Source organism: Oreochromis aureus, linkage group 14 (assembly GCF_013358895.1).
Source record: "Oreochromis aureus strain Israel breed Guangdong linkage group 14, ZZ_aureus, whole genome shotgun sequence".
Lineage (NCBI taxonomy): Eukaryota > Metazoa > Chordata > Actinopteri > Cichliformes > Cichlidae > Oreochromis > Oreochromis aureus.
The window spans coordinates 26,785,242-26,810,690 of NC_052955.1; the positions used below are offsets into that span (position 1 = coordinate 26,785,242).

At 42.0% G+C, this 25,449-nt stretch overlaps 1 protein-coding gene across 6 annotated transcripts in view; it reads right to left on the reverse strand.

Annotated features, from left to right (window-relative positions):
- Positions 1 to 25,449, reverse strand: part of veph1 (ventricular zone expressed PH domain-containing 1) — a 107,132-nt gene that overhangs the window by 23,557 nt on the left and 58,126 nt on the right. For 4 of the 6 annotated variants that reach the window (XR_004200234.2, XM_031752698.2, XM_039622645.1 and 1 more), the window contains 3 exons: positions 23,509 to 23,648; positions 23,107 to 23,241; positions 8,936 to 9,053 (listed from right to left, as the gene is read on the reverse strand). Coding sequence is in view for 5 of the 6 variants with exons in the window: in XM_031752698.2 (XP_031608558.1) it covers positions 8,936 to 9,053; positions 23,107 to 23,241; positions 23,509 to 23,648 (393 nt within the window). In the remaining variant the exon portion in view is untranslated. Of the gene's footprint in view, positions 1 to 2,509; positions 5,604 to 8,935; positions 9,054 to 23,106; positions 23,242 to 23,466; positions 23,649 to 25,449 lie in introns of those variants that run through there. The other 2 variants (XM_039622646.1, XM_039622648.1) reach the window with 2 other exon arrangements.

The following is a 25,449-nucleotide window of genomic DNA, read 5'->3' on the forward strand; positions in this document are numbered from 1 at the left end:
CCATCATTTTCTAATGGATTCACTTGTTGAATTATGTTCATTGCAGTCTCATTTATGTTGATGTCAATATCTGGAATTATGACATTATTGTTTGTTTGAAGTTCTGGTAATGGCCCTTCTTCATCAACGCCATAATAGTTATCAACATGAAAAATGTCATTTATAAACGACAGGATTCCCACATTGTTTGTGACACCTGTATGCCACAGCTGAAGAGGGGTCTGTCCTCCTTGTGTAGAGAGACCATGGTTGTTCCACTGATTGACAAATTCTGTTAATGCTCTTTCAATTCTTGGCAAATAAACATAATGCAGACAAAAAAGATGTAGCTCATTCAGTGAATCCAACATACCCTGTTCTTCCATAAAGTTAAAGATATTTATAAAGTGTCTTGATACAACTCTGTTGAGTTCTGCCCACAGTCTTTCAATTCTTTGGTTATGTACTGAAACACCTGTAATAACACTGCTTACTCCTCTTCTCTGTAACATAAAACGAGCAACCTGTATATTTTCCATACCATGATCACAGCTGACCCTTAAGGGCAAACCAAAGTTTTGTATTCCTTCCAAAAATAATGACAAGACACTTGAGGCTCTGTTACTGGATAAGCAACGTAAGTATATGATAGTTTGGCTGAAGCCATCAACACAGCCATGCAGGACCAAGTGCCATCTAATCAACTTGTGGTTGCCGTCAAAATGCCTGTTGAGAGATCAGAAAGCATTACTACAGTTCCACATGTTTGTTCATATTATTTAGTAGTGAATTCCTGACCCTGTGCTTAAACAAAAACTAGAGGTACCATTTTGTACATTTACTTCAACAACACCACACCTCTCTCTCTCTCTCTCTCTCTCACACACACACACACACACACACACACACACACACACACACACACACACACACACACACACACAGTGGCATAAAATGTCTTTTTCCACACTACGTTTACCTGGCACAATCGATGTTAGAGATTAAAATTGTGATGTGAAATAAAGGATTAAACAGCTCAGCAGCATATACATTAGATGACATCTAAATCTAAATTGATGTTCTATGAATCCCCCCCAAATATTTAACATACTTATAGCAATTTCTGTTTTTTTGGTTATTGTTTTTTTTATTATTATTATTATTATTACCTTATGCTCATCATATAGATTAACTTCAGTAATGTTTTGAATGAAGGACCTTTAATTTTGATGTATTGTGTTAATACTTTTAAACACAAGGCCTGACCATTTGTTTCAAACCAGTGAACTTACCATAAATGGTTGGGGGCCTGAACACTATAGATCCTTCACCTTATCGCATTACGACGTCTAAATGCACGTCCAATAGGATCCACTTCCTGTAGACTTTGTCTGACCCTCCAACGTTGAACTCTTAAGCCACAAGATCTCAGACTTCCAAGGCAAGGCTGGCACTAGCGGTCAGAAAAAGCTGCAACTCGGGCTCCGTTGGTTGTGGTGCACTCCTAGGGGAAAGAGCAGAATCCAACAGCCCGGTGGTAGGTGGGTCCAGGTCCACATGAACGTGATCGAAACGCCTACTGGGGAGGCGGAAAGGTTCAAGGGGTGCCTGCGTGTGCTGGTGGATTTTCGAGCGTTGGCATGGAATACAAGCCGCCGCCCAGTCTTTCACCATTTTGCAAAGGCCCAGCCAAACGAATCTGGCGCTGACCAGCTTGACCGAGGCCCGGACGCCTGGATGAGAGAGGGCATTCACCGAGTCAAAAAACACGACGATGCCATGAAAGGGGAACCACCGGGCAGGGGCGGCCGGTGGAAATGTCGCAAAGCAGCCGCAGACCGCCGTCCCACACGGGGGTGTCCTCCAATACAAAGCCCGTTTTCGTTGACTGAAGGGCAAGGACGTCCAGGTCAGCACATTGCTCAGCAGCCATGGCAACTTAGTCGACGCCGACATACACTGGAGAAACCAACATGCGTGAGAGACAGTCAGCGACGTGATTGGACTTACCAGCCATATGCTGAATGTCTGTGGTAAACTCCGAAATGGCAGCCAACTGGCGCTGCTGGCGTGCGCTCCATGGGTCAGAGACATGGCAAACGTCAAAGGTTTGTGGTCAACGTACGCAGTAAAGTTGCGACCCTCGAGGAAAAAACAAAAATGTCGTGTCGCGAGGTGCAGGGCCAGCAACTCCTTGTCGAATCGGCATCCCGGAGCGTACGACTGAAAAAGGCAAGTGGTTGCCAGAGACCTGAAACCCGCTGTTCCAACACGGCACCCACTGCCATGTCGGATGCGTCGGTGGTCAACGCGATCTCCACTGACGGAAACGGGTGGGCCAGCAGGGCAGCGTGGGCCAGCAGGGCGGCATCAGCCAGCGCAGTCTTGGCTGCGGAAAACGCAAGGCGGCAGGCAGCGACACACTCTTGCGCCAAAACGCTGATGGTAGAAACAGATGCTCTTTCCGCAGTGCCGGTGTGTAGCAATCCCTGCCATCAGCAAAGGGGTGGATGCTCCGTGGGAGGCAGGTGGAGGCGTGGAAGGTGCTGCCGGTGGGTCCGTAGCCACCAGGGCGTGAACGTAGAAAGTGCGTCTAGCCAGGAGAATGCGATCCGCTTCTTCAGCCAGGGAGTGATAATCCTTCGCAGCTAGAAGCGAGGAGTTGGCGAGGACAGCTCTCACGGCAGCCAGCAGTTGGCGGAGGAAGAGGTGGGTGAAGAAGAATCCCCCGTCATCCGGCCCGAGCAACGATAGCATGTTCTCCATGAGCTCGAGAGCCATACCGCCACCCAAGACTGACAGGGTGAGGAGCTTTTCGGCTCGTTCTGCGTCGGAGAGGGCATAGCGCCAAAGAAGCAGCTCTTTAAGGGCGGCGTATTTCCCTTGGGCGGGTGGGTCCCGGAGGAGGGTCATTGCGCGACGGGTGGCCAGCGGGTCGAGGCCACCACATGGTGATACTTCTTGTCGTCAGCCAAGATGCAGCGAAGGGCGAACTGAGCCTCCACGTGCACGAACCACGACGGGGGATCGTGGAGTCAAAAGTCCGGCAGCTTCAGCGCCACAGCAAACGTAGCTGCAGCAGGAGGCAGAGGACCGGCGGGCGCTGATGCATCCATAGCGGAGTCTGCGTTATCCTCGGCCTGTAGCATGCTTGAGTCAGGGGTCACCAATGTGGAGATAAACATGGACGACACGGACCTCTTAGTTCTCACTCCTTCTTTATTCCTCTCCACACATCAACTGAACACATCACGCCACAAAACACAGCAACACACTTCCTCAACACTGGGTGTGAGTGGAGCCCTCTAGTGGTCCACCACAGTGTCACCAACATTTTAACGTTAGACATATAATTTTAACAGGCTCTGTAAACTAATATCCTGGCTTGCTCGAGGCTGCCGTTTTCTCTGACAGTTTCATTCAAAATTAGAAATGCTACTCTGGGAGACTGAGATAACTAATAGTGCTGCCTGTTGTGCAGTTTCCAAAACACATTATTCATGGTTAGATACAATTTTAGACTGACGTGGGCCAAAGCCTAGCATAGCCTGTAACATTATTATGATGGACACATTTTATGAGTTACAGAGGCTTGCAAAAGTAAACGTTTCCACATTTTGTCACATTACAGCCACAAACATGAATCAATTTTACTGGAATTCTATGTGAAAGACATTTTTTACAAATAAATAACTGCAAAGTGGGGTGTGCGTAATTATTCAGCCCCCTTTGGTTTGAGTGCAGTCAGTTGCCCATAGACATTGCCTGATGAGTGCTAATGACTAAATAGAGTGCACCTGTGTGTAACAATTGTCCTCAGTAATCAAATCTAGCTTTTACCAACTTTATTGCTGAGGCTAAGCACTATGTCCCTCATAAAGATCTTGAAAAGCTCATTCATGCTTTTGTGACTTCTAGATTGGATTACTGTAATTCTCTCTACCTTGGTCTTCACTCCGCTCTCCTTCATAGACTCCAGCTAGTCCAAAATGCTGCGGCTCGCCTCCTGACTGGCAATAAAAAGCATGCCTCTAGCACCCCCGTTCTTGCTGATTTGCATTGGTTACCCATAAAATATCATATCGAATTTAAAATATTGTTGCTCACCTTTAAAATGATAAATAATTTAGGCCCTTGTTATCTTGTTGATCTCCTTAGTCCATATGTCCCTGGGTTAGCCCTTAGGTCTTCAGCCCATTTACTCTTGGCTCAGCCTAGATCTAGACTTAAATCTAGGGGCGACCGTGACCGTGTTTTTGCCCTGGTTGCACCTAATCTGTGGAACAACCTTCCCAGCCCTATCCGTGCGTCAGACTCCATTTCATCTTTAAAATCCCGTTTAAAAACTCACTTATTTAACATAGCTTTTCCATCTAGTTAGTGTCCCTATTTTATATGTGGCTCAATTTTTTATCTATGTACTTTATCTTTTAGCTATATCTGTTCTTAGTAACTTTGTTCTTATATTTCCTTTCATTCCTGTATAATTAGTGCCTTCAACCTGATGACATATGTGGTACTTTGTTAATAGTCTTTTATTTAATCATGTCTTAATTTTGCTTTTTTTATTGTAAAGCACTTTGGTGTACAGATTTCTCAGTTTGGCCATTTTACATGTTGTCACAGAGTTTGGTTTCAGTTTCAGTTGTTTTAAAGGATTTTTAAGATGACTGGGGGTCTGTTTGATGGCTTCTTCAAAAAACTGTCATTAGTTAAGGGTTACTTGTGTATCCATGTTTGTTGTAACAGTAAGATATCTTGTATCAGGCTTACTGACACTGATTTCAGCTGTTCAGGTACCTGACTGTCTGAGCCTGACTTTGGTACAGATGTATTGTACATGTTCTGATTTTTATCTGTTGTGTGTTTTAATCAGAGCCCGGTGCCATAATAATGTGCTGGGTTAACTGAACTGTTTAAATACAAAAGAGTCATTTGGGAAGATTTGTACTCATCAGGTAGATGTGATACCGCTTTGACAACAGGCTAAATTATCTGAAATAAATGCAAGGTGCAAAAAGTCTGTAAAGGTGGTGTCAATCATCCACCCATCCATCCATCCATCCATCCATCCATCCTCTTCCGCTTATCCTTTTCAGGATCTCAGGGGTGCTGGAGCCTATCCCAGCTGTCTTAGGGCGAGAGGCAGAGTTCCCCCTGGACAGGTCGCCAATCTGCCGCAGGGCTTGGTGTCAATCATTTTATTTTAAAAATGTACTTGTATTCAACATAATATCCTCTTTCTAAACGGACTGTTAGAAAACAGAAACTATAACATCTGTCCAAGTCTGATCAAGACAGCCATGCATAGAAGAAATATGTATATATACACAGTATGGTGTAGCCCAAAAGTCTTGAGACACCCCTCACTTCTTTATATTTTGTCAGGGAAATGTGAAACAGGTGCAGCGATTGATTGAATCATGTGCAAACGTTCATCAAAATACAGACTGAAAGACAAAAAACAGAGTCCATACAATTCAAACAGGACTGAAGTATGTATGACCACCTTTATTCTTCAACACAGTCTGAACATTTCTTTAAGTAGTCTTCAGGAATATTTCTCCAGGCTCCTTGAAGGACATTCAAAGCTCTTCTCTGGATGTTGGATGCATTTATGTTCTCTGTCGACATGAGAATAATGTGCATGCTTCAGTAATGTTCATAATTAAGCCAAAGGGTACATCTTTCGCCATCTTACAATGCTGTGATTGCAGCCATTCCCCAACTCTCTGTGAATGGTACTCATGGCTATTGATCAGTGGTCTTTGATCAGTGGGTTTTGGTCAGTGGTTGTTGATCAATGGTCATGAGAATTTGCATAATTATGATTAAGGAACTGACCTCACAGCCCATTGTTCCTTCAGTGGGCTGGTTTCAGTCATTATGCAAATGTACTGTTTATAAGATTTGGGGAAACCTGCAGTCAGCTGAGACTGAAGAAGTCACTTGGATGAGTGACGAAACGTTTCTCCCACAAAATGCTACGTCCAGATGAACAGAATCAACTTTTGGAGATATACAGATATGCTTTTACTACATTGGCAGTGCATTTGGGATCACTGTTGTGCTGGAAAATGAAGCTGTTAGATATCAGATGTTTTCCAGCTGGTATCGTATGGTGGATCAAAATCTGATGGTACTTTTCCGCATTCATAATTCTATCAGTTTTGATAAGATATCGATGAGGATTTAAACCAAGAATTTAAAATCTGGATTCATCAGACTTGCTGCTGCTGATTTTCAGTCCAGTTGTTGTCTAATTTGCTGTACTTCAGACTTTTCTCCCTTTTTCCTCACAGTCACCCTGCCACTGAGACCAATTCTGGTGGTCTTTGTTGGATTTTTCCCCCCTATTTCTTAAGGACATAAAGACATTTAACAGTATCTTAATATCTTATGGACACTTAAGATACTTCTGCTACTATCTGCTATAGATATTTTTTTAGGCCTTCTACCTCTTGTTCTGTCTTCCACTTCTCTGGTTTCCTCAGTTTTTGTAAGGACACCCTGAACACCATGCCAATACTACTTTGACAGACATAAAACAATATTTTATGCCTGCTAAATTGTGCAGAGGTGGCAAAGTACAGACTCTGTTTACTTAGAAAGTCCAGATATTTGTTTAAAAATGTAGGAAGCAAAAGTAAAAAGTTGTCAGAAAAATTCTACTTCAGTACAGCAACAAAGTGTTTGTACTTGGTCACTTGTTATCGTTGGCATTTTTTGTAGATTCAACTTAATAAATGAGGACATGTGTTATGTGTTCTTGTGACAGGCCGCTAGTAACAAAGTGCCTAAAGATACAATTTGAAAATGGGTCGTTGCTAAGTTATCTGTTATGTGTAGACAACACTGCTTCATCCTTTGAGTTTTTTTATGATGATTCATAGGGCAGTGCTAAGTGGTTAAAAAAACATTTCTCTGCAAATGCTACAACGACTGGACTGAATAAGAGTGAAAAAGCAGCCAATGTCCTAAGAAAAAGTACGAAACACATGGAGAACAGCTGCTCAAGAGCACTTGAAAAATGAGAACAAACTCTGGCAAAATACAAAGACGTTGGGAGTGGCTCTGGACTTTTGCACACACAGACACACACAGAGCCCCACGGGGACACAGGGTATCACCGTTCCCCTTCTAAATCCTCCTGTAATGAAGAGAAACTGGCACGAGTCTAAAAAGGTAACCATCCATTCCTTGCAGTCATTCAGCCAGGTCAGTGAATGCACCGGTTAGCAGCGGAGCTCAAAGAATGGGGTTCAATTGGCTTCTGTATTGTTTATATCAAGGAGTCTTGAAATGAGCCATATAAATGTCAATACCACTTAAATGTATGAAGATCATTTGTTTAAACAGACTTCTCAGTAATCTCATGTGATTTCTGATTATTATAAAGAGCCAAATCCAAGTGGACTGTGATCTGTGTGTTATTCCAAGTTTCCACAGCAGACATGGCCATTAGGGTTAGCCAATCTAGACCTGTAGTCCATCTATTTGAGATTATGCCAAACACACAGACAGAGGCAGCGTCTTTAGTTCTACCTGCCTTTTATAAGAATTTTCTCATTAGATAAAGCAAAAGAAAACCTCACAAAACTTGAATGTGGCTTTCTGCTGATTCTCTAATTATTTATTTTACGCTACAATACAACAGTAAAAGTCCTAGTGATCTCTCACTAGGACTTTTACTGTGAGATTTGTGAGTTTCTCCATCCAATAAAAGGTTAATAATCATCAATATCTCCACAGACACTTTTACTTTGTGCCATGTATGCATGGCACAAAGTAAAAGTTCCTCAGAATTTTTAATAAATGATATTTAAACATCTAAAAAAATGAGAAGAAATATTTAGCTTTAAACACGTTTTATGCTCTGTCCGATTGTTACCTGCACCAGACTCGTGGCTCCTACCCATTTAGCCTGGTTCATAGCTCATTACTTGCTTTCATATCTGGGCCAACTTGGACTTCATCCCATTAAGATGAAGTGAATACAGTTCACTTAAGCACATTCTGTGTGCTGCAGCTACATCTATCGCCACGCTCTCACAGACGGATGAGGCTACATACCACTGATGTTACTCTCACTCACTCGCGCACACATGGAGCATCTTACAGTTAAACTTTATTACACGACTACTATTACGTGACTAGATTACATGCCTCGCTCCTGGAGGGATCTCTGCTTGAGCACTCCAGGAGAGGTTAGCAATGGTCCCGAATCTCTTTCATTAAATCCTGATCGTAGAATGAGTTTAGCTTTAAACTGGCTTCTCTTTATTTGATTTTGGGACTATCTGGTAGTATTTATGCAGAAATACTACCAGACTATCTGGTAGTATTTATGCAATTTTCAAACCAAAGGTGATTTAAGATTTGATCTTTATTCCAAGTCTTACTTCATCAGCACAAAGCACTCACTGAAAGAGGTCACCAGTCCAAAGTAAAGTAATCACATCTGAGTCATGGTGGAAGTGACTGACTGCTTATAGTGACTTTACACTTAAATCAGGGTGGCAGCTGTTTGGTAAGAGCTGCTCTGTGCTCCACTTTCCTTCACTTTTCCGGGGAAAGGTCATGTGCCTCGAAGGCATTCTGAGGGAAAACATCCCATGGAGCTCCCCAGAGAGAGAAAACTGTGCCCAAGAGAGCTGGTGAGATGACATGAAATGAGAAAGCAAGCTTTTAAAATCCCACTTTAGTTGTTGTTCATTCCTCTGTTTGGAGAAGACAGAAAAGGATGGGAGCAATTCAGGGGAAACCGCAGGAGGACAAAGTGTGTGAGGCAAAGTGTGTAATTTCGATGTTTGACGATATGCAAGAGCGGAAATGTACACTGAAGTGTTTATAAAGGTGGAGGGCTTCAATTTTCAGATAATAAGAGCTCATTTCTTCATTCCTTCTATTCTCAGTGCCCGTCTTAGCGTGCATATTTGTGTGTGTGTGTGTGTACCTGTAGCTTTCTCAGGGTTGTTACACATGAAGCAGAGCCAGCCTCCTTCCTCCTCACTGTATCCAAACAAGTCAAAGAAGCGCACCTCTTCTAGCTGGATCTGAAGGTTGTCCAGGTCCTGAAGGCAAACAGAAAGGAAACAAATACGTGGAACAACTGAGCATCTTAAATACTAAACTGTCCTATTTAAACTTTCTATCTGCTGTGATCAATAGTGACTGCATATTTGTCCAAAAACATTACAAAAAAAACGCTGTTAGTGACTCATTTTAACCCCACAGCTGCTGTTCGCCTCCATCCAAAACAGTGCACAAGAGAGATTAAGAACAGGATGCGGGCAGGGTGGAGTGGGTGGAGACGAGTGTGAGGGATGATTTGTAACATAGAGATAGCAGCAAGTGTGAAAGGGTAGATTTACAAGACGGCATGCTATGATGCATTGTTTGAGGTGGTGGCAATAACACAAAGACAGGAGGCAGAGCTGTAGGTGCAGATGTTCATACTGGGAGTGACCAGGATGGATAAGATAATGAATGAGTACATCAGCGGGACAGCTCAGCTCAGCTCCCATTTCTCTATGTAATGAGAAATATCACGGAGAGATCAGGCATCTGTGCTAAAGCAGAAGAATTTAACATTAGAAAAAACTGAGTGGTGTCCAAGATGGAAGGAAGAAATACCGTATCTTCCCACAAGACCCACAATTACCGTTTCCATTTCTTTTTCACTTTTCTTTGTTTTTGTATATATACATTTTTACACTCTCGTATTATAAGACCCCTAGTGATGGAGCGAGCAGTGAAAGAAAATCAGGCACAGGTTAAAGTCCCGAAATAAAGTATTTTTATTTAACCCAAAAACAAAGTTGGTTAAATTATACAAAAAAAGTCAAAATCTTGGGCCCATAAAAGCGGTCAAAGTAACAGAACTCTACTCAAAGTTAACAACAAACAATACTGGTAACTCAAACAAACTGACCTCCTTAAATGAGACAAAGGGGAAACTTAAATAGTGGCTGATCAGCACGCGAAAACACAAAAAGGGGTAAAACACACAAAACCTAACTGAAACTAACATAACGAACTCCAACCCCCCCATGATCCAGAATTATGGAATGAGCCAATTTGCAGTTCTCCATCTAAGCTTGCTCCGCCCCTTTTTAACCTCTTGGCTCATCAATCAAGGGACCGGAGCAGCTGTAACTGAGGTAACTCAAAAAACAAAGAGATTAAATCATACATAACAGTGTAAACTAAAATGTGCACACTTATTTTAGAATACAGTGTTGTGTGGATATGTGAATTAATTCTAAACCAAAACCAGTTATTTGTTATCCTGTAAATTAAACTCTATATTTAAAGAAAGAAAATGTGAATGCAGTGTTATGTATTCGATGGATATTACCACTGTGTGGCTGTAACTGCAGCCATCACATCTCTACTAGACACCTGTGGCAATTGAACTTTCTTGTTTATTGTAGACTCTACTATTTTCATTGATTTGCTTTATCATGCTGCTATAAAACAACAATTTCTTTTGTGGGATCAATAAAGTACCTACTTATCTAGCTATCTGTCTTAAATGTTAAATATATTCTTAATAACTGTAGTTTTAAAATGCTAAACATTTCATTAAAAGATGTGTCTACGTGGGTTAAAACAAATGAGCCTTCATCATCATCAAGTTCATGGAAGAATTCTTGCACTGATTGCTGCACTTTTCCGGAGCTTTTCCTGAGCTGCTGGCGTAGCTGCAAATTGCTGTTTTTATTATACTCGTCACTTTGTGGTTTACATGCAATGCACGAAATCCACTAAAAGACCTTTCAAACAGTTTACAGAATTACCGAATGACAGCAACATCAGGAAGAAGGAACACGAGAAGCTGGAGAAATACCAAGGGCTCAGAGAAGAACTCGAGAAGATGTGAAGGGTGAAGGCCACAGTGGTCCCAATGGTAACCGGAGCACTCGGTGCAGTGACCCGCAGGCTGGGAAGAGTGGCTCCAGCGGATCCCAGGAACAACATCTGAGATCTCTGTCTAGAAGAGCGCAGTCCTAGGAACAGCTAAGATACTGCGCAGGACCCTCAAGCTCCCGGGCCTCTGGGAGAGCACCCGAGCTTGAAGGATAGACCACCCGCAGAGGCGACAGGGGAATTTTTATATATATCTATGTTTTATTTAGATTATACTAACATTCCTGTGGTTGTTAAACAGCTCAGAGCATCAGCAAATACAAAATCACACATGCATAAGGGATTCTTAACTCTAAGAAGTAGCTACTTAGCAAAAATCCTGAAAATATCAACTTTGCATCTGTGTCAGAAGAACAAACAATGGAAGACTAGACCCCCACCAGAAATCCCACAAGGCCTCCTGCACATGGTAAGAGTTATACTTCACTTTGAATTCACACAAACACACTTCAGTGACACTTGACATATTTCTTTTTTTCTTCCTTGGAGAAATACATGAAAATGATCGATCACTACCATCAGTTTTTTTTTTTTTTACATATACCGTACATTTACCATAAATTTACATCAACTTTAACTAAAACCATGTTTCTGCAGTGCTGTTATGTGGTTTTCCAGATCACTTTTATCATGATTGCACAGTTCAAATACCCCAGAAACTAACCTACCACATACACGAGGCTTTAGGATTTCTCTAAAAACAGCTCTTATACACTGATCATCAGTAAAACTTCTGACTTCAGCAAGCAGGCTAACAAATGTAGATGGATTTAAATGACTATAAGAAAAAACTGAACGTAGCTACACTGTGCTGAGCTACTAGTGTGTTTTAATTTATCCCCCTTGATGTTAAAAAGCAAAGATGTCACATCTGATTTGTTATGTTATTACTACTTAAATGACTAAAAATGAAGGGGATTTGCCTGCAGATACAGATAAACCCAGACCATATGTGGCTGAGAGAGACCGAACATCTGTGGGGTTTACGCCAACATTAATATACTCATAACGTGCAGTGGACCGAGTGGTCTTCAGGAGACGTACGCTTCAAAATGAACAAATGCAGAAAAAGATTTGTGAAAGAAGAGCAGGAGCGAAAGACAAGAAAGTTAGTGAAAGGATAAAAGAGAAGACGAGGAGATGAGAGTCGGATGGAACAACAAATACTTTTTTGCAATATACTGTTTTATACTTGTACTCTACTACACTGCAGCGGCACCAAATATGTTACAGCGCACATTTTCCCCCACACGTAGTTCCACTGTGTTTCATAATTACGCTAATAAGTTCCTAATATGTTGCTATCTGGAAATATAGGAGAGCGTTTATTGTTTTAACTGATTATAATATGTTAACAGGATTTAGCTAAAGTATCTAATGTTGGCCATGTGCGACTCCAGGCAGTATTTCCAGGAAATGTCAGTAAGCTGCACCTCTGGGCTTCAAACTGGCTCCAATGTAAACCGACATTGGGTGTCACGACTTTTTACAGCGGTCTTTAAATAGCGTCAAAGGTGAGGTTATCTACAAAATGTTAATATAGTTAAAGAACCACTCCACCCGTTTTAAAAGGAGTGCTTACCAGGCTGTGGTAACATTGGATTATATATAAAAATAAAAAGTTTAGCAAGTAGCAGTTGATGCTTTTGAGAGCAGAATCATCAGTAGGGAAGTCTCAACTATCTACAATGTCAAAACTTTACATGCACCTTCATGCATTACAATTACAGCAGTGACATCATCAATAAACACTAGTGACCTGCTTCCACTGGCAGTCATACATGCCTGTGCCATAACATTGTCTCTACCATGTTTGACAGGCGATGTGGCGCGCTTCAGATCATGAGCTTTTTCTCTCCTCGACACTTTTCTGTTCCCATCATTCATCATTTGTCTTGGTTTGGTCTGTCAAAATAATGTCTTTCAGAGCTATGCGGGCTTTTTTTTTTTTTTAATGTTTTCTGTCTAATTTGGCCTTCTTGTTCTTGAGTATAATCAGTGGTTAGCAGCTTGTTGTAAATCCACTGTTTTCACATTCATGAAGGCATCTCTTAATTATAGACCTTGACACTCTTGCCTCCCCGAGAGTGTTCTTGACTTGGTTTGATGTTGTGAAGCTGTTTTTCTTAACCATGGGAATAATCCTTTCAGCCACTTCAGTTGTGTTCTGTGGCATTTTTTGGTGTTGCTGAGCTGCTCGCTGGATTTATTGTTTTTAGATTTAGTCAGTCCGAATTTTTTTGTTCTCTCTCACACACTGACAGGTTTATTTTTGTTTTTCGGCCTAATGATGGCCTGCCTCACTTGCACTGACATCTCTCTTTGGGCCTCATATTTAAAATTATAGTTAAAAGCTATGAAACAGAAATTAAACGCTTGTAAATAAACAGTAAATGCAAAAAACCCCCAACATATTGTAAAATTCCTTGAATTAAAGTTGGAAGTCTGCTCTTCAATCACAAATTGGTGATGCACAAAGACAAAAATACACAAACCGCCTTTGTCCAGCAAATTATGGACCCGACCTGACCTGACGGTGTTGCTCTGTGGATGGATGAGAAACCAGAACAACTCGTGAATCGTGTTGTACTTTAGACTCACCCGAATCTCATTATTTTTGGCTTTACAAGTGAAAAAGAAAAAGCAGAAACAGCTTTTCTACGGACATTCAAGGAGCCAATTACTGAAATAGCTTTAACATCGTTTACCGATGACACAGCAAACCTCTGAAAAGCAGCAAGTGGAGACAGAAGCAGAGAGAAGATAAAAGGACCGCCTGTGAGTCAGAGGTTGAGCAACAGTGTGTAAGAGTGAACGCAAACCCGACATCTGCTGCAAAATACAAGAAGAAATGAATGACTAAGAAAAATGAGTAGGATCAGATGTATTTGCTTCCAGAGCCCATTACAAAAAAGCCTTAAACTCCAGCGTGTGTGTGTCTAATCAAATTATTGCAACTGAAAGGCTGTAATGCACGAAACAAATATCCAGTATGTGTTTTAAAATGTGAGCTTTGACGCTGCTGAGGTTAGAGAGATGAATTTGCAGCCGGGCAACAGCTTGATGTGGACAAACACGGCCATGCTTGATTCATCAAGCCCCGAAAGGTGGATTCAATAAAGAGATGAAGAAACAATGGCTGGATTATGTGAGTCTGAATGCAATCTGTCTGTCCACACAGAGATGTCAATAAACCCCCTTTGTGCACCTCTCTCTATCATTCCTCTCTCTCTTTTCATCATTTTGTTTAAGTTTACAATTATATTTTCATCAAGATGCGAGATTGCCAGTGCACATGGCTGACTGCAACTGCAACAATGCTCAATGTACCAAATCTGCAAAACACGTCCTTGAGGTTGTTTTTGCCATTTAAAATCTTATCTTTTTCATTTTTTTTTAACATAAATCCAGATATTCTAATAAACTGGGGAAAGATAAAAGATTTTTTTAAGAAGCCAAACTGTTATTAACTCCAGAAATGGAGGGAAAAAAATGTGGTTGATGAGGTTGTAGGAATATATTTGAAATTTCCGCTGAGAAAACTGAACGAGACTGTGAAGCAGGAAGGAGGAGGAGGAGGAGGGAGGGGAGTGTACGTCTGGAGAAAGGTGAGTGGATAAGAAGAGGGAGTGTTGGGAAGGGGGAGTGGAGGAGAGGCGGACTGAAGCAATAAACAAGGACGTGCTTTATTTCCGTCCCTGCGGACTTTCATCTGCAGCTCTGTCTGGCAGTCCGGGGTCCTGACTATAAAACTCATTTCACCCGGGCACACGCAGAGGTCAGCTGTCTCCTCTACCCTTGTTTCGTCCCCGAGCATCTTTATCTAATCACAGCCTCGGCCCCGTCTTTATCTTCGAGTACCCCGCCTTCCTCCCTCCTCTCCCTCCATCAAACATTATCTTCACCACAGTTGTATCAACAAACCCTCGCGTGCTGGGCAAACTGAGAGAAACAATACTTTTCAAGCACCTCCTTCCTCAGACTTCCACTTTGCTCCGTCTCCTTTCGTATCTTGTGCCATGTCTTCCTCTCACTATGTAAGATAATCCCCACTCCTTAAGTTTTCTCCTCGGCAAAGTTTACCCCTTGCTAACCGCCCTTCAGTTCCTCTTCATCTGCATCCCATATGACCGTCTTTGCTCCTCCCCACCCTTTCTGCTCCTCATTTCCTTCTCTTTTATCCTTTTACATCTTTATTCTTTTAACCTTTTACTATTTTCCAACTTTATGTATCTGTAACTTGTTTAAGGTTTTAGTTTTTCCCCCCTCTTGCCCTTACGTCCCTCCATCCCTCCCATTTTTGCTTCCACCAGCTTTTCTCTGTGTCATAAAACTACTAACCCGAAATGTCAGAAGCTAAACACAAGCCCCTCTTAAATCACCGAAGCCTCGTAAAGCCCCACGGTCTCCCTTTAAATCTTCCTGTCAGTACGGATGTAACTGGTAACCTTTTCTGTCTCACATATAACAGCTTTCCTTGTCTCACGGCTCTTCTCCTTGCTGTCAAATCATGTGTGATGCTGTTTGGCTGACAGTGACAGGAGAGAAGCTGTAGATCTCATGGAGGCGGAAAGAAAGCAAAGAGGCAGTGTGATGAATGTGGATGGAGAAAAGAGTAGCGGCTCTCTTTCTCCTTCTTACTCCTCCTAAATTACACCTTTGCTTTTTTTCTTCCACCTCAACACTAATTTTGCTTGTTTTGTGTTTCTGGATCACCATCGGTACCAAAATTGAAGCTGTCACCATCAGTTTTTACATTCTGCTAAGATAATTTAGTAGTGGTGAGCAAACTTGTTTAAGTCTACCGGTGCAGTATTTGCCACTCCCCATCAATGCTTTGCACTAAGTACATTTTAATGTGAAGGCAGTGATCTTAACCGTAACAATTAACAGTCCATTTACACAGTATAATTTCTTTCACAGACATTTTCACGTCTGCATTGTTGGAATGTTGTGCTGAGACTTTGCAGACCCTTTTCTAAATTCCCAGGCCAACAAATACGGCTGTTTAATCAACGTCCACGGTGTTGTAGCTGTTCTTGGTGTTTAGTATCCTCGCCAAGAAGGCTTCAACATGCAGACTGGAGGAGTTGGGGACTGAGACACCAACCTTCTAATTGGCAGGCAATCCGATCTGCCTCCTGAGCCTCAGCTAACTACTACCAAGATACGCAGTATACAGTAATGCACCAACTTTAGGCAGTGGTGATTATAATTGTCATTGCCAGATATAAATACTTGTAAAGCCCAGGAGTCACAGTCAGTGGGTAAGCTGGTTTTCAGAGGGTGAATGCTGTAATCCATGACCTTTTCTAAAAACTTAACCATCTAATTTTTTCTATTGCTTTTTAAAATTTCCAACAAATAAAAACAAAACTACAAAGCGAGTGAAAAGGAAAGACTCAGTGTGTCGAAACAAAGAGCAAAGCACAAAGATTCAGGCTCCATGTCAGGATACGCTGTGTGGAGTGTGGTGGATGTTAGGGGAAATTAACCCTACGGCGAAGGTTTAATGCTGGAACAATCAAAGAAAAACAAAAGGTAATGAAGCTACAGTGGAACAGGGAACAGATCAGGGATAACGTGACAAGCACAAGGGACAAAAGACTACAAAAGTAAAACAGGAAAAAACTGAACATACTAAGGCAGCGGTCCCCAACCTTTTTTGCGCCATGGACCCGTTTAATGTCAGACAATATTTTCACGGACCGGCCTTTCAGGTGTTCGGATAAATACAACTAAATAAAATGATATGACCAAGACAAAAACTGTGGTGTTTTGTAAATATAATAATAAACGCAAATTCACTGTGTAATTGTGTAACTTTATTAGCAGCGTCCTCCTGAAACGCGCCAACAACATTGAGAGTAACGTCCTCCTCTCTGCCCCTTAATGCTCTCTGGTTGCTATGGTAACACATAAATATTTCTTTCAAAATAAGACACACAACTACAACACGGGAAAAGACCCAGGAAAACAGAGTTAACGTAAAAATCCCGAAAACCATAAATTTCACACCCGAGCCTCAACTCTCCCGGCCCGGGACCTCACGACTCACGGACCGGCCCGGGGGTTGGGGGCCGCTGTACTAAGGTGAAACACAGGGGCACAAGAGGGGAAAACTACAGGTTATACAAAATAAAGAAAAACCAGAAACTGAAGCAAGGAACTAGGACTCAGTGACAGTAATAAATGTGTCACACAAGAAAATACGCTTTTAAAAGAGGGCCATAATCTAACAGGCACCTGATAAAACAGCAGTAATTGAGTGGGAATGAGAGAGTTTTACTAACATGAAAATACTGAAAGTGAATGATCATCGTAAGTTGTAAAGTCATTGTTGTTGTTGGCACGTACAAGTGATTTTTCTGACCAAACACCACGACGAGCGTGTCAGCTGAAGCACGGTGTTATCAGCATGGCTATATGGCCCGTAAATGTAAAAAATCACTGCATGTGTAGCTTCAGGGTCTGTGTTTTTATAGGCCTCCAGCTAAAACAAACAAGAGTTTAATGTGATCTAATTTAGGACATTGAGATCATCAGGAAAGGTAATTCGCTCGTGGATAATCAAATCAGACAGTGAGAGAGTGAGGTTGTTTACCCTATGGGTATGTATGTGACGCAGGTATGAGTGCGTGAGCGCAGCTGTTTTAACATGTGGCGACATCCAATCCAACTTTATTTATATAGCACTTTTAAAAACAACAAAGTTGACCAAAGTGCTTTCCAAAACATGAGTAAAATAAACAATAAGATATACAATAAATAAGATTAAGAAAGTAAAAAGATTAAGAATGACCAACAGCTGACTAAAAACTGACTACAAACTGACTCTGATAATACTCCTAAAAAGCCTTTGAAAAAAAATGTGTTTTTAAAAATGATTTAAACCTTTCAAGTGTTGGGGCTGACCTAATATGGAGGGGCAGTTTGTTCCAAAGTTTGGGGGCCACAACAGCGAAAGCTCGGTCCCCTCGGTGTTTCAGTCTCGACATGGGGACAGCAAGGAGTGACTGGTCAGATGATCTGAGAGACCTTTGTGGAGTGTATCGGTGTAGAAGGTCTGACAGGTAAGAAGGAGCCAGGCCATTTAAGACTTTAAAAGCAAGCAGTAAAATTTTAAAATGAATTCTAAAATGGACAGGCAACCAGTGTAAGGAGGCAAGAACAGGGGTAATGTGCTCACATTTACGTGTCCCTGTCAACAGGCGAGCAGCGGCATTCTGGACCATCTGCAAGCGTGATAGTGAGGCCTGATCAATACCAATATAAAGTCCATTACAATAATCAAGTCGAGTAGTCACAAATGCGTGCAGAACTCTCTCCAAGTCACAAAAAGAAATAAAGGTTTTACTTTAGAGAGCTGCCTCAACTGAAAAAAGCTTTTTCTCACCACTGTATTTACCTGTTTGTCCATTTTAAGAGCTGTGTCAAATTTTACTCCGAGGTTGGTGACAATTGATTTGACACACGATGCAAGAGGACCCAAGTCAGATGGAGGGACACCAGGTCCATTCGGCCCAAATATAATGACTTCAGTCTTCTTTTCATTGAAGTTTAAAAAATTCAGAGCCAGCCATGCTCTGATATCCTTAAGACATTCTAAAATAGGCCTGAAGGGGTTAAGGTCATTGTGTTTCAGCGGTAGATAAATTTGACAATCATCTGCATAAAATGAAATGAAACTTTATGTTTTTAATAATATGGCCAAGGGAAGTAAATAAATACTAAAGAAGGGGCCCAAGGATGGATCCTTGAGGTACACCACATGGGAGAAGGGCAGAAGATGAATGAAATTCACCAAGTGAAACGGAAAAACTTCTATCAGAGAGGTATGACCTAAACCACTCCAAGGCAGTGCCTCTAATTCCAACATGATGTTCTAGACGGTAAATCAAAATATTGTGATCTACTGTGTCAAAAGCTGCTGTAAGATCCAAAAGCACAAGTAAGACAGACTTCCCAGAGTCAGCAGTTAGTAAGATATCATTAAAGACTCTCAAAAGTGCAGTCTCTGTGCTGTGAAGTGCTTTAAAACCAGATTGAAATATCTCAAAAATGTTTTGACTCTGTAAAAAAGTGTGCAGCTGTGAGCACACTTCTTTTTCTAAGATTTTAGAGACAAAAGGAAGCTTTGAAATAGGTCTAAAATTACTGAGCAAAGAGGCATCCAAGCCAGGGCGTTTCAGCAGAGGCTGGACCACTGCCTGCTTAAAAATTGCAGGTACATGGCCTAAAGTCAGGCTGCTGTTTATAAGCCTTTGAATATAAGGTCCAATAGTGCCCCAAACTTCTTTAAAAAAGCGAGGGGGAAGGACATCACTGGGAGAGCCAGACTTGATTTGGGTGACAATTTTACCCAGTTTAGATAGAGACACAGGTTCAAAATGGCTAAAAATTGCTAAAGGCGTAAAAGTAACAGAAGGGTCATAAGAAGGGGGTAAAATATGTGCTCTAATAGATAAAATCTTCTCCACAAAAAAATTTAAAAAAGCTTCACAAGTTTCAGCAGAAGCTTCTGTACAGTTGGATTGGGGAGGGTTAAGAACAGAGCTTAAAATACTAAATAAGACACGGGGCTTATGGCAGTTGTCACTAATAACACCTGCAAAATAGGCGGATTTCTGGTTCTTAACAATTTTCTGATATTTATGCCAGCTATCTCTTAAGATATCATAAGACACTTGTAGCTTGTCTTTTTCCCATTTGCGTTCTGCTTTTCTGCACTCTCTTCGAGCAGCCCGAGTGATGTCGTTCAGCCATGGCTCAGACTTCAATTTAGGGCGCCTAACCTTCAGAGGAGCAACAGTATCCAGAATGATTTGACAAGTAGATAGAAATTTTGCAGTCAGCTCCTCAGTGTCGGTACAGGTTGAGAGCTCTGAGTCAACATTAAAGGCCTTATTAAAGGCGGTGAAAACTGGACGGCACTTGATGGTTTAAACATGCGAGAAGCAGTAGGAGGGCTACAGGTAGTGATATTACAGGAAGAGAAGTTTCAAACAATACAGGCATATGATCAGAAAAGATGGCATCATAAATTTGAAGATTATAAACAGGTAAACCATAAGACAAAACCAGATCCAGAGTGTGTCCATATTTATGAGTAGGACCAGTGACAGACTGCAAAACATTAAAAGCATCAAGTAGGTTTAAAAAGTCCTTTGCCAGTGGTTTAGTAGGACAACACACATGAATATTCATATCACCCAGGATTAAGACCTTGTCATACTTTGGCATTATTTCAGCCAAGAACTCAGAGAAGTCATTAACAAAGTTACTGTTATATTTTGGTGGACGGTAGATCACCGCACAAAAGAACAGGATGACTGCTACCAAGCTCAAACATATTCAGTTCAAAACTGGAGAAAGTGACAGGTGACAGCTGGCGACAGTGAAAAGTAGATTTATAAACTGTGGCCACTCCTCCACCTCGGCCCGTAGTCCTTGGTGAGTTAAAATACGAACAATTTGGCGGTAATAGTTCTGAGAAAGAGCTTAACTCACCGTCACTTAGCCAGGTTTCTGTCACACAGAGGAAATCCAGATTATGAGAGGTGAAGAAATCCTTCAATATGAACGTTTTATTTGCTAGCGACCTAGCGTTTACAAGGGCAAACCTGGTAGGGTCCGTCGGACCGGTGACAGCCATCCAGGGAACCTGTTTCAGATGCCGAAGATTCCGCGGATTCGCTCCACCGCGACGAAGACGAGGTAAGAGAAGGCGGGGATGCTGGATCTCTTCAGCCAAGCCGACAACAGGTACCAGCCAGGTGCCAATAGGTTCCAGGAAGCGACAGGAGACAAAACGCCGGTGCAAAGGTCTGAATTCAGTCAGAATGCATTGGGAAACTAATCTGTTACTGCCAGATGAAGGAGCCAAATAGGATTTCAGTTTCACGAGTAGCCCGCTGCGTTTTCCCCGACGTTTAAAGCGCTTCCTATTATGAGATGGGGTAGGGGTGTAATCCAGGTGATGCGGTACTCCAGATAATAGTGGAGGTGGAAAAAAGTCCTGTCCATCAACGTTAGTCTTTCCCAAATTCTCTGTGGCAAGTCGAATATTTAACAGAGTTTCACGATCGTAGGTCAATAGAGAGTCAGCGTTGTTCATTAGAAGTGACAAAAACAATAAAAACACGCAGAGCAAAAGTGGATCCGACAGCCGTGGACGGCGAGCCATGCACACCGGCGCCATCTTACACGAGTGAGGCCTCCAGCTAAGACATAAACGTGTGCACACCCGCTGGGGCCAAAATACAGCTCTCACAGTTTAGAAGAAGGTTGGTTTTGGGAAGTAGTGGCTACAGTCAGGGTTAGGGTAAATATTTGTCCTCTGCTCACTTTATTAGGGGTGTTGCAGTGCTAAAGACTAAAATATTGACATTATGTTTATAATATATTGGGGGCCTGGTTTAGCTCACTGGGATGTGCAGGTGATCACGTACCGGTTGGCGGAGAGCAGGGCCTGGGTTCAAATCCAACCCGTGGCCCTTTGCCACATGTCTTGCCTGTCACTCTTCACTGCACTAAATAAAATATATATGTATATATTATTTATGCATGATTACCTAAATAGAAGCTGTCTTTAGCTGTGCTTGAAGGTCTCAAAAAGCAGCAAGTCATGCCCTGATCTATGGAAACAGCTGACACACAAAGTCATTGACATCTATTTGTCTGGAATCGGTAACAAAGCCATTATCCACAAATGGAGAAATAACAGTGGTGAAGTTTCCCAGGAGTGGCCGGGCTACCAAAATTACTCCAGGAGCACATCCACGACTCATCCAGGAGGTCACTAAACAACAACATCTAAAGAACTGGAGCAGGATTCACTTGTCCCAATTAAGTTTCCATGATTGAACAATAAGAATGCGACTGGGCAAAAATGGGAGAGTTCATGGAGAAAAACCTGCTGACAAAAGAGAAAACAAAGGCTTGTTTAACATTTGCCAAAGTTGCCACATTGTGATGATTCCCAAGACTTTTGGAAAAAGATTCTGTGGACTGATGAGACAAAAACTGAACTTATTAGAAGGTTTGAGTCCTGTTACAGCTACGATAAAATTAACACAGCATTTCAGTCAGATGTGGTGCTGGCAGTGTGATGATCTGGCGCTGACTTCCTGTAACTGATGGAACCATGAATTCTGCTCTTTACCAGAAAAGCAAGAAGGAGGATGACCGACCATCAGTTCATGACCTGAAGCTCAGTCACACTGGGGTTATGCAGCAGGACAATGATCCAAAACACACCAGCAAGTCCACCTCTGAATGGTTAAAACAAACAAAATGAAGGTTTTGGAGTGGCCTGCTCAAAGTCTGGATTTAAATCAGATTGAGATGCTTTGGCATGACTTAAACAGGCTGTTTATGTTGGAAAACCCTCCAGTGTGGCTGAGTTAAAACAACTCTGCAAAGAAGAGCGGGTTAAAATTCCTCCACAGTGATGCAAAAGATGCATTGCCAGTTATCACAAACACTTGTGGCACATCCAGTTATTAATGTTTAGGGCAGACAGGTTTGGTTAAATAAATAAAATCATCATTTAAAACCTGCATTTTCTTTTTACTCGGCTTATCTTTGTCTAATGTTAAAATCTGATATGTAAGTGTGCAAAATATGCAAAAAACTAACAAAACAAGAAGCTGCCAAACACTTTTTCTCAGCACTGTAAGTGTACTTGTGTTTTTTTCTGTACGGGCTCCATATGGGAACCATAGCTGGTTGCGACCACAACACACGTTTAGAGAAAGACAAACAACAGCTGTATTTTCTTTGTGAGCCTAATTATTTCCTAATGAGCACTTAGCTTGTCACACATAAGAAGCGACAGCACGAAGAACACCACCCATTTCCACGTTCTCACCAAACCAGACGCACATATTCACCCACACACCATTCCCACCCACCCCCCCTCTCGTTCAATTGCTTTTTCTCAGTATTTCAAATCTGCAAACACACAAACAGACATGATAAAGATGAGACGACGGGGCGAACGGAGGCCCTGTATACAAAAACGTCCATTCAGTGCCTTCCATATCTAAACAAAGTGGGTGCTGACGCTTCCCTATCTTTATTTCTTTCATTTACGCAAGCGATGACTTCATCTTCTCTGGTGGAAACAGATAGCTTTTATGAGGAAGCAGCATGAGCGCACACAAACACACACCCACAGCGGTGGTCCAGTACCTTCTTGTGTGGGGTAGTCTGCTGTGTCATGGCCATAGAAAAGCTGTGAGCTCCTTTCAGCTGCGTCTTTTCCCAAAGAGAACCCAGTTTTTGGACACACTCGTCCCTGGTGCTGAGAGGTACGCGGGACTTACTCTAGGAGACACAATACAAGAGCAGGAGAACAAAAACAAATTAAAAAACTGAGATATGGTTCAGATAAAGACACAAAAGACTGCACAAGAGCGTAAAACTGTCCTAGTCAGTGAAGGTTTTTAATTATTCTCAAATACAAAATGTTTAAGACACAACATATTTCAGACATTCAGGCAATCTATAACCAAAGACCAATGACATCAGATGCACGTCTCTTACACTTACTAACACATTTGTGTGCTTTTACAGCGGGATATTTGGGTGCACCTGTAAATGTAACAACATGATGTGAATCCATAGATGCGGCTGTCGGCTGGTCAGGTTGAAGCAGGATTTGGCGTACAGACAGTAGTGTCCCTTCAAAGGGCAGGAGAACGAAAGCTTGGCCACACAACCTCGACTGGAATCTGCCTCAGGAAAAGAGCAAAAATGATAAAATATTAATATTTACCAAATCATTTAAAATGATTCTCTGCATTTGCACGTGGTCTCGTGTACTTTCTTCGCTGCCTCCGGCAAACTTTGCTCAACAAACTGACGATACCAGTAATAATGCGCTCCGTGACAAAACGGATCCAAGCGAAATGAGTGGTTTTTGGCAGTTATTTTAGTTTTATGACAAGCGTGTGAAATGTTGCAGTAGAACGTGTCAAATTGAACAAGTAACTGAAGATCGTGAAGGACCTCAGCCATCCCAGCAACGGACTGTTCTCTCTGTTGAGGTCAGGGAAGCGATTCCGCTCCCTGAGGACCAACACAGAGAGACTGAGGAGGAGCTTCTTCCCGCAGGCGATACGGTCTCTCAACCACTACACCACATAGAAACGGACCCACACATATGATTCCTACACACACACTGGACAGTCTGGACTTTGCTTACACTCAATCACTTTAAGCATATTTGCACTGCACAAGACACTCACAATGTGGTTTGCACAACACTGGACATTATATTTCTTATATTTCTTCATTTCCATTTAATATTTGTACAGCTGCTGCTACTGTATATTGTATATATATTTATATTATATTTCCTCATACATTCTTATTATTTCCATACTGTTCATTTTGTTGTACACTTACTTTATTTTCAACTTTAATTCATATATATTTTATCTTACTCTTTCCCAGTTAATTTTACTCTTCATTCTAATTTGTGGTGTACAGTTATTTTATTTTCAACTCTAATTCATATATATTCTATTTTATTCCTTCCTAGTTAAATTCACCCCTTTTAATTTTCATATTTATTTCCTATTTTATTCATAGCCTTTTCTTTCTTTTCTTTAGGTCACGAGCAGTTGTATAAGGCATTTCACTGCATATCGTACTGTGTATGACTGTGTATGTGACAAATAAAATTTGAATTTGAATTTGATTTGATTTGAATTTATTTATTTTAACTGGGCACTTGCCCAGAATAAAAAAAACAAACTAGTATTGGTGTCTGCACCAACATTTGTCACACTACTACTGTTATGTACTGCGAGATCTCTTACTTGGCTTCTCTATGTGATTACTGACAACACTAACTAAACTAAAGTACTGTGCAAAAGTCCTGAGTCACCACTCATTTCTTTATTTTTGCTAGGAAGATGGAAAATTGACAGTCTTGGTATCGAGATCGGTCTGCCAGGGCCTCCACTCCTGGCTGCCGCCCAGCACACAATGCACCCGACCCCTACGGGACCTCCTGCAGGTGCTGCAGCTGCAATGCAATGCAGCTGCAGACACTGTACCGGTCCGTCGTGGTGAAGAGCTTCCTCTGAAGGGTGGCTGGCCTCTACCTTAGGGATAGGGTGAGAAGTTTAGCCATCCGGGAGGGGCTCAGAGTACAGCCGCTGCTCCTCCACATTGAAAGGAGCCAGTGGAAGTGGTTTGGGCATCTGACAAGGATGCCTCCTGGGTGAGCTGTTCCGGGCATGTCCCACCGGGAGGAGGCCCCAGAGCAAACCCAGGACATGCTGGAGAGATTATATCTCTCGTCTAGTCAAGAAACGCCTTGATGTTCCCCTGGACAAGCTGGAGGAGGTGGCTGGGGAGAGGGAGGTCTGGGCTTCTCTGCTTAGGCTGAGGCCCCTGCGACCCGGCCTCGGATTAGCGGAAGAAGATGGATGGATTCAAGATGGAAAATAGGTGCAGCGGTTTATTGAAATATGTATACACAGTCATGAAATATAGCAAAAACAGAGTTTGTACAATTCTAAT